The 9,844-nt window shown below is 36.8% G+C and overlaps 1 protein-coding gene across 1 annotated transcript in view; it reads right to left on the bottom strand.

Moving 5' to 3' along the window:
• The window catches only part of LOC117178648, a 34,067-nt gene extending 25,134 nt beyond the window's left edge, over positions 1 to 8,933 (bottom strand). The window contains exons 1-2 of the mRNA XM_033370072.1: positions 8,828 to 8,933; positions 1,808 to 1,977 (exon numbers count right to left, since the gene is read on the bottom strand). Of these exons, the coding sequence (XP_033225963.1) occupies positions 1,808 to 1,977; positions 8,828 to 8,933 (276 nt within the window). The remainder of the gene's footprint in view (positions 1 to 1,807; positions 1,978 to 8,827) is intronic.
• Positions 8,934 to 9,844: the final 911 nt, after the last annotated feature.

The raw sequence follows: 9,844 nt of genomic DNA, 5'->3' as shown, positions 1-9,844 counted from the left end.
TAAAAACGATGATTTTTCCACAAAATTATATAATTTTCAACCAAAAACTTACATTTGTATTTAAGAAAGATAAAATGTGTTTTAAAACCGATGAATTAAAAATATTTCAGTTCATTCTCCATGACCCAACTAAGAATTGTAAATAATAAGTTAACTTTCTGCTACGAAGTCGAATATTTAGACAAAAAGCATGAATTTTTAACAAGAATGGTAAAGTTTAAACCAAACAGTTGCTGTTATGTCTAAGAAAAAGTAAAATTGTACTAAGACAGGTGAATTTTGAAATCCAAAAGACAAATTTCCAAGAAAAGGGTTGAATTTTCATCGAAAAAGATTTTAATTGACTTTTCAAGACAAAAATGGAAATTATAACCAAAAAGTAAATTTTCTAGGAAATAGTTTAGTTTTTAACAAAAAAGTTACCGTTTTATCTGAGAAAGATGCAATATTTATAATATAAAATAAGATCTTTTAATTAAAAAAGACAAATTTTCAGAAGAAATAGTTTTCATCCAAAAAAGATCTCAGTCGACTTTATCTGCAAGAAAATTAGAATTTTGAACGAAAGGTTAATGTTCTACGAAAATAGTTGAATTTTTAATTCAATAAGCTGCATTTTTTACAGAATAATTTCATTTGCAACCGAAAGGGATAACCTTTTGAAGAAATTCTTAAATTTTTAACCAAATAATAAAATTTATACCTAAAAAGATGATCTTCAGGAGAAAGTTTGTGTGAATTTGCAAAAATTACGTACATGAGTGAAGGACCCACACTCCCTTATAACTACTTATCCCTTTATTCTCATCGTAACACGATATTTTTAAAGACCAATCTATTCTCTTACACTAACTCACACCTCTGCATAACTGGAAATGGAAATCGGTCATAACATCAATTTGAAGTTTCCCCCTTGTTCAAAATTCAGCTGTGAAAATACACTTTTTTATTTAAAAAATAAATTACTTTCTTCTTTTGAGCAATAACAATAGCGCTTACAGACGCAGTTTTAATATTGTTCATTATTGTGTTTCTTATATATAAAGACTCCAATATATTCTATTCTATTCTATACTATAGAATTATTATTTTTAATTTCAGGTTAATACTTGATGCCGTTGTCAATGTTACTGTCACATGATATCAGAATTAAACTTATGGAGAATAAACATAAGGAGACCAAACTAGTGGAACTAAAAATGAACACTTCTGTTGCTAGAAGTACGCACACACACACACATGTGCAGGTCGCATTTCGTTCCTCACCTCAAAAAAATTATGAAAGTTGGAACATTCATGGAAACACCCAGAAAGCTAAGCGGTTATATGTTTTCAGAGTCGCTGAGTCCAAAATTAGAGGTCATTTGACTCGGCGAGGATATGAATGGAATGCGACCTCGCTGAGTTAAATGATCTTTACATTTGGACTCAGCGAGCCTGAAAACATATAAACGCTTTGCTTTCTAGGTGTTTCCATGTAAAAACTTTAATATAATGTCTAATAATAAAAATATACATATAACGTAAGTTATCTGTGGCGACCTTAAAAGATCCGAAACCAGAGATGTTTTTCATTAGAGAGCTAAGAAAATTATTTCCCTGTTTAGAAATTCCTTTAGAATTATTTTCAATTCGTATGGAAAAAGTTATACATTATTAATAAAGAATTTGGTTATAACTATTACTGATTATTTTCATATCCGCTACTTCATAAAAAATTCAGTAATTCCTCAAGTGTAAATTATTTGCCTGTAGAAGCTCAAAAACTTTTATGCTATAATTGAAAAGATTATTCAAATTTAGATACCTGATGATCATCTCTCTCGTAGCTGTTCTCTCTAGAAGTTTCGAGCGATCGTTGAGGCGTTGCTAGCTGGTTGGCTGCGGTTCTAAATTGCGATGCAGAACTGTTTGCGCCTTGTCCACCTACTGGGTAGTTCAAATCTGACGTATAGTCCGAATCCTCCGAATAACCCGCTGAAAATAAAAATTCAGTTAGACAAAGGGGAGTAGATATTTTGGAGAATGGAGACGGATTTGTGTGGAAGTTTGTTTGGAGATTTGTGACAGGATGGGAAGACTGTGTTAATGGTTTGGTAGTAGCGGAAAAAATAGAGTTAGAGCAGGAAGTGTTCAGTACGCCGAATGAAGAGATAAAAGAAAGGAAGGCAAGGGGGAAGTATAAAAAAACTATAGAAAAGGAAAGATTAAGAGCAAAAAGCGTAGGGTCAATAGAAGCATTTATTAAAAGGAAGAGAGAGGGAGAGGGAAAGCATTGAAGAGAAGGAAGATATCGGGGCTAGTCTAAAATACCAGAAAATGTTTAGATCGCCGCCGGAAAAGCAGAGTTTAGTAGGGAAAAGCGATAACAGGGAGGGTGCTGACGGTAGCGGAGATGAAAATGAAGTGTCGATGAAAGAAGAAAGGCTAAAGGAAATTAGAGAAGTGATGATATAGGTAATGGGGATTTATGAAGAAAAGCAGGAGAGAAGGGGAGAGCAATTAAAGAAGGAACTTAGGCGGGAAATGGCTGAAGTTAAGAAAGAAATAGAAAAATGGGAAGAAATCCAGGAAAAGTTAGAAAAGAGGATGGAGTCATTGTAGCAAAAACTAGAGAAGCAGGAAGAAGTTAATAATACAAAGGTCGAGGAGATAAGAGGTAGGATGAAGAAACTTGAAAGCTCGAACGGGAATTGCGGTGGGAGCGAGCGTGGGAATAAAGAGATGGAAAAGCTGAAAAACATAGAACAAAAATAGAAAGAAAAGAGAGGGAAGAAAGAAAATGAAGCATAGTGATAAAGGGTATAAGATTAGAGGGGATGGAGCTGAAGGAAGGGGTGGACGACGTACTAAAAAGGATTGATGCTAAGGTAGAGATAGAGGAAATGCGAAATACAGGAAGGGAAGTGAGAAGAGGGGAGATAATGGTACTGGTGAAACTAAAGAAATGGGAACATAAGAGGGAGGTGATGACACAGAAAAGGTTATTATATGGTAGTCCGGAGAGAATAGAGGATGATTTGACATGGGTAGAAAGGAAGATGCAGTATAAATTAAGGAAAATAGCGGAAGAGGAAAAAAAGAGAAAGAGAACATGGGTTAAGTGTGACAGAATTGAAATATATGGAGCATGGTGGGATTGGGATGAAGAAAGGGAAGAGATAGTAAGAAATGAGGTGCAGGGAAACTAGAAGAGGAAGGAACGGGAGATAGGAAAATAAGAAATAGTAAGAGGAAAAAAGGATGGGAAACGAAAGTAGTGAAGAATGGAAGATTTGTTACTGGAATATAGCAGGATTAGAGAGAAAGGATAAGGAGTTTATGAGAAATTTGAGACAATGGGTTGTAGTCATAATGATGGAGACGTGGTTAGATGGAAAGTGATGGAAAAGAATAAGGGGAACGTTACCAAGAGGTTACAAATGGCAAGTGCAAAATGCAAAGAGAAAGAATAAAAAGGGCAGAGCAATGAGAGGAATGGTGATGGGAGTAAGAAATGAATGTATAACAGGGAAAGATAAGAAAGAAATGAACAAAAAGAAGGAGTAATAGTAGAAGAGGCTATGATGGGAGGAGAGAAGTGGAAGGTAGCGGGGATTTATGTGAACGGTGATATGCAGAAAAAGCAGAGGAGATTAAATAATTGATCGAAGAAAATAAAGAAGAGATTAGGATGATAATAGGTGGTGATTTCAATGCGAGAACAGGAGACAGAGAAGGAAGGGAATGAGGAGAAGAGAGAGGAAGAAAATCCAAAGATAAGGTACTAAATGGGGAGGGAAAAAAGTTGCTGAAGAGCTTGGAGGAGTTGGGATGGTGTATCTTAAACGAGAATATAGAAGGGTATGAAAAAGGAGAATTTACACGCTCAGGAAGTAAAAGGGGAATGGTAATTGATTACATGATAGTGGATGATGAGGTAAGAGAGAAGGTTAAGAAACTAGAGGTAGAAGAATATATTGATTCGGATCACTTTCCCTTGATAGGGACATGAGAGGGACAAAAAAGGAATAGCAATATGAGTAAAAGGGGAGCAAATGTAAAAAGTGTGGGAAAAGGGGATTGGTCAAGGGAAGGAAAATAATAGTTTAGAGAAAAAATAAGAAATATCAAAATGGGAGAGAGAAATGTGGACGAGGAGATGGGAAAAATGATAGGAGAAATAAAAATAGGATTAGAGTGCACAAACAATAATTAAGTTAGTAAAGGGGGAAATAGAAGTGAGTGGAATGAGGACTGCAAAGAGAAAAAAATGAGGTCAGAAAGGAATTAAGAAAGTGGGGAAAAGAAAAAAGTAATGGGGAAGAATATAGGAAAAAAAGAAAGAGTATACTGAGTTATGTTATCAAAAGAAAGAGGAAGAGAATTAAAGGTTTGAGGAAGAGGCGGAGAAAGCTAGGACGAAAGAAGAGGTATGGAAGGTAGTAAATAGAGAAAAAAAGGGAATAAACCAAGATACTGAAATGATAGAATGGAAGAAATATTTTTTGGTAGAGTGAAAAGTTGTAAGGGCAGAAAAATATGGCAGAGAAAGAGACGAGGAAGAGGAAATTTCAAGGGAAGAAATAGTTAAAGTTTTAGTAATAATGAAGGATAGAAAGGCACCTGGTACAGATGAGATTCCAAATAAAGTATAGAAATATGGAGGGGAGGAACTAGAGGAAAGGGCATGGATAATGTGTAATAGAGTATAGAGAGGAGAGGGGTGGCCAGAGTTATGGAAAGAAGGAATAGTTATATCAATAGTAAAAAAAGGCAAGGGAGAGGAGGTTGAAGATTATAGGTGGGTAACGTTGATGCCAACACTGTATGAAGTATATGTAACTATTTTGTCGGAGAGATTAAAGATAGAAGTTGAAGAAAAAAGTTCGAGTCACAGAATCAGACAGGGTTTAGAAAAGGAATGGGGGTAATGGATAACATATATGTTCTGAACTATCTAGTAGATAAGAGAATTAAAAGGGAAAAAGGGGCAATGATAGCAATGATCGTGGACTTAAAGGCGGAGTTTGACTCATTAAACCAAGGAGAAATAGAAAAAGTTATGGTAAAAGAGGGGATAAGAGAGGGAATAATAAAGAGGGTGTCAGAAATTTTTAGCGAGACAAAAAGCAGGGTAAAGATAGGAGAACAAGTAGGAGATAGTTTCTGGTTGGTGAGAGGCGTGAGACAAGGATGTCCTCTGAGCCCACTTTTATTTAATTTATTAATATCAGGCTTGGAAGAAGAAATGAGGAGAAAAGGTTGGGGAGAAGTTAGGATAGGGGATGATTAGATATATTCACTAAGAAACTCAGACGACATAGTGCTGATGGCGGAGGATGATGAGTGGGTGGCGGGATTAATTACAGGGTTAGAGAAAGACTTTGATGGAAAAAAGCTGAATATAAATGTAGAAAAGACAAAGATAATGAGGTTTAGAAAAGGAGGGGGAAGGAAGAAAGAAGGGATAGGGAGATGGAAAGGAATAAAGTTAGAAGAAGTCAAAGAGTATAAATATTTGGGATATATCTTGCAAACGAATGGTGATCATACAGCTCATGGAAGAGAAAGGATAAAAAAAGCAGCAGGGGTAATGAAACAGATATGGGGAATAGGAAAAAGAAGGTTAAAAAAAATTGGAGAAGGAGAATGTGGTTACTTGATACGCTGGTATGGCTGGTATTAGGTTATGGAGCAGAGATATGGGGATGGAAAGAAAGGAAAGATATTGAGAGTTTACAAGAAAGGTATATAAGGTGGACACTAGGGGCAGACTGGAGGACGCCAGGATATATGGTGAGAGAAGAAGCGCAAAGGGATAAGTCAAGTATTAGAGCGGGAAAGATGGCATGGAAATTTGAGACAAAGCTGAGGGAGGGAAAGGGAGGGGAGTTGGCGAGAAAGTGTTTGATGGAGGTAGAAGAGAGGAGAGGGAGGGCGATCGAAATAACGAGAATTATGAAGAAGAAAGGAGGGAGTTCTTTAATGATAAAGTAATAGAAGACGGGATTGGAGTAAACTATGAAGAATTGGAAAGAAAGGGAGAGGGAAAGACAATTAATAGAAAGATGTGGGCGATTGAGTAATCAAAATACAATAAATGGTATAAGAGGATAAAAAAGGAAGGGGTACCAAAGTATTTAGAAAAGGGATAGGGAGAGAGAAGGTGGACCAGAATAGCAATTTTTCGACTGGGAAACGAGGTAAGGGAGGGGAAGTACTGGGAAAAAGAAGATAAAAGAAAGTGTAGAATATGTGAATGGGAGGAGGAAACATGGGAGCATGTATGGGAAGAATGTAGGAGATGAATGGAAGATCAAGGAAGCTGGCATGAAAATGTGGTTAAGATTCTAGGGGAAGATGGATTAGGAGAAAAATGGATGAAGAAGTTAGAGGGTGCTAGAGAAGCGAATGAGAGAGAATGAAAGAATGCACGTGAAAAAGGTAAATGGAGGTATAAAAAAGTGAAAGAAAAAGGAAACGGAAGTCGCTTAGATTAGAAGCGTGAAAATTGTAAGTAATGGTAAAGTAAAAGTTAAGTAGACTAAGATGCGCTTGCGTTCTCATGCTCTCTCTCTATCTCTCTCTCGCTTGCACTCTCGCTTTCATTCGCTCGCTCACTCGCTCGCTAATAAGTCCTAAATTGCGCTATCGCAGGAAATAGAAATAGGGAACTAGATATAAGACTTTATGTAAATAGTTGTAAATAATTGTATATAGAGAAAGGATAAGATTGTAAAAATATATAGATTTAAACGGAAAGATTGTAAGAAATGGAAGTCATATAAACCCTTAGGGGACACATTATAAATAAAGAAGAAGAAGAAGATTATTACACATTTACGAACTTTGAGTTGTTACAGGATCTTGTGCTTTATAAATTCAAAACAACGAGAAAATATATGTGTGCATAAGAAATAGAAATAAAAAATTTCATATGCATAAAAGTAAAATTCGACGATAAACTGGTGGAGAATGAAAGATAAGAGTTTATTATGTTCTGTTTAACGAGAGAATTAAATAGGCCGCATAGGTATTTTTTAAAGGAAAGCGTCGACTAATTATTTTCTTCAGCCTACAGCCAATCACTGTTGAAGGGAGACACCATTTTTTCAAATAGAATAACCCAAGCGCTTTCTCAAATTTGTTATAACCTTAGTTCTCTTAGCAGCGAACGAAATTTCGTATTTTCAGAATTTGGTTCTTTCGTCTAACGAAGTATAGAGAGTAATTAATAGATTTGGGTAAAAAGTATTGTACATATATTTGAAAAAGAGATTTTTTAAATATAACAGAAAAGTTCCATTTCTAATATTGGCTGTTAGTTTGTTTCATTGGTGGGCACCTCCTACTATAAATGAACTTTGAAGCTCGAATGTTCTGTACACAGGAATCTTAAGAATTAATTTTCTTTTACGAAGCTACGACTGTGCTGGTAGGTTTCTGTCTACAAATCGGAAGAGTTTTAAAAGATACTTAGGAACTTTCTCTACTGAAAATTAATATGTAGATTCCTATATAGGAATCTAGGATCCTATATAGGATCCTACATAGGATCCTGTATATGTTTCTGCATGATACCATATATAGATGCACAGTACTACTCTATGGCACCTACGGCTGCGCAGAAGTTTTTTTGGTCCTCCATGAGCACCTAGAGTCTTACGTATCATTAGGTACCATGAGGTATCAGTAGTTAGGTACCATCAGTTAGGTACCAATAAGTACCATATTAGGAAGTGTCCTATAGAGGCACCTATATAATATCCTATGTGCTTACCGATAGGTGGCACCTTTAGGTGAAACATATAGGATCCTATGTAGGAACTTATATAGGAATTTTCAGTAGGATTGTTTTGACCATTTGTTCTCAATCTTACGCAGACCAGCCTTATGTCCGTATGAAGTTGTGTGTTCGTATTCAGGCAAATTGTAGATAAACAGGACACAAGTATCTCCTGATTTTGTACCTACAACATCATCGCCAAAATTTCAAACATCGTATTAAATTAACTTCTAACATCCTCATCTCATCAGTCACTTGGATGAGTTAGCGGATATGATAAAAAAAAGAGTTAACAAGAGAACAAGTTTAAAAAAAGAAACGCAATAATAATAATGTAGAGATATGGCGAAAAATCAATCATCGACGTAATCTCGTCAAGGCTTGAATTGACTACCTAAAAGCCTTCGATAACACGAACCATGAACTGCTGATCAAGCTCCTTGAGTGCCTGAAGGTGCATCCCAAAACAGTGAGATGTATGGAAGAGCTTATGCACTTATGACGGGCAAGATTTGCCATAACTTCTGACAAAAGACAAGTGACTACCAGCTATGTCAGATATAAGAGGGGGTCTTCTGAGGAGACTCTCAAGTCCAATACATTTCTGCATATATACCTCTTTCCTCTATCTATTGCGCTCTGAGGCAAAAGCTCTGGATACCTCTGTGGCTCGCCGAACAGAAGAGAATTTAAGGTCATCCACGTTTTATACATAGGCAGCCTTTAACTCTTTGCTTCTTCAAAAGAGAACCTTGAAATCCTTGTGGCGACGGTAAATAGGCACTATGAAGCAATGGGATTGAGCTTTGGACTGGACAAGTGTGCCTGCGTCCATCTACACAATGGAAGACTATAATACATGATCGCGTGACGATCATAGGTGAAAATATATCTTGATAATAAAGAAGCATATGCACACCTTGGAATAACGCAAACAAAACAGAAGAAGTGCGTGTGTTAAAACCAGGCTTTGAAAAAGGTATCGACGAATTCGCAGAAAAATTTGGGCTTCCGAATTATCTGGGTAGAGAATAAGATCCAGGCGACCAATATTCTGACCTTTTCTATACTGCTCTACACATTTGGTGTAGTAAAATGGAATGCCTATGAGTTGAAGCAACTTGACTGAAGCACACGCAAGATGACGACCATCCATCGAAGTCATCATCCTAGATCTTCCGCAAACTCATATATGCCTCCTTCGAGATAAAAAGGGTAGAGCTTCTCTGAGTTTGGAGTGTCTTCATCGAAGAACGTTTCTGGCTACAGCCTTCTCAGTTTTAAAAAGCACAGTTCCCTAATGCAACTCGCACAGCAACATGAAGTTTTCAATGCTTTGACGTTTCTACACCGTGCTTCAAAATGGACCACAGAGGAGCTTGATCTCCTATGTAATTCTAGGGGAAATACACATGGCCTAGAATTACTACAAATTTTGGTGCTCAAAAGTCGTGCACAGGAAGCAGAACATAAGCTGCTACTAAGGGAACATGCTGACAAGTCCATTCATGGTAAATTCTAAGCCAATTTTACGTAGAGAAGATTTATCGATGGGTCTGTCCAATATGTTTCTCAAATCTGCTGGATTGAGATCGGAGACTGAGGAATTTCTTTTTGCCTGTCAAGACAGCGTTATAGACACCTTAGTTTATTGCGAACGCGTCATGAATGTACCTGCGTACAATACCAACTGCCGAGCGCGCACGCAAGAACCAAAAGCACTTAGACATTGTTCTCAGTGGATGATTAAAGTATGCACGCTACGGGTACATAGAGAGAGACACAATGTGGCTCTAGAAGTGTTCTATTACTATCTTCGGTACTTCTATGGTGTTGATCCAATGCCCGTCTTGACATACGCCCAGGGGCAACTGGAATCCGTTGCGGAAAACGATCAGTGTAAGAGATAGTGATGCAGAACCATACAAGCTGCTCGGTTATCTCGCTCAATCTCAGTCGTTCGAGAACCAATCTCATGATTGAGATTATCATTTTCTCTTTTGTTTCAATCATTTTATCTTATCTCGTGCCTTAACCTAATTCTCGATTAAAACGTCTTTGAAGTAAATGCAAGTA

Source organism: Belonocnema kinseyi, chromosome 8, assembly GCF_010883055.1.
Source record: "Belonocnema kinseyi isolate 2016_QV_RU_SX_M_011 chromosome 8, B_treatae_v1, whole genome shotgun sequence".
Classification (NCBI taxonomy): Eukaryota; Metazoa; Arthropoda; class Insecta; order Hymenoptera; family Cynipidae; genus Belonocnema; species Belonocnema kinseyi.
The sequence above is the reverse complement of the archived record's forward strand: the minus strand, read 5'-3'. Positions and strand labels throughout refer to the sequence as shown.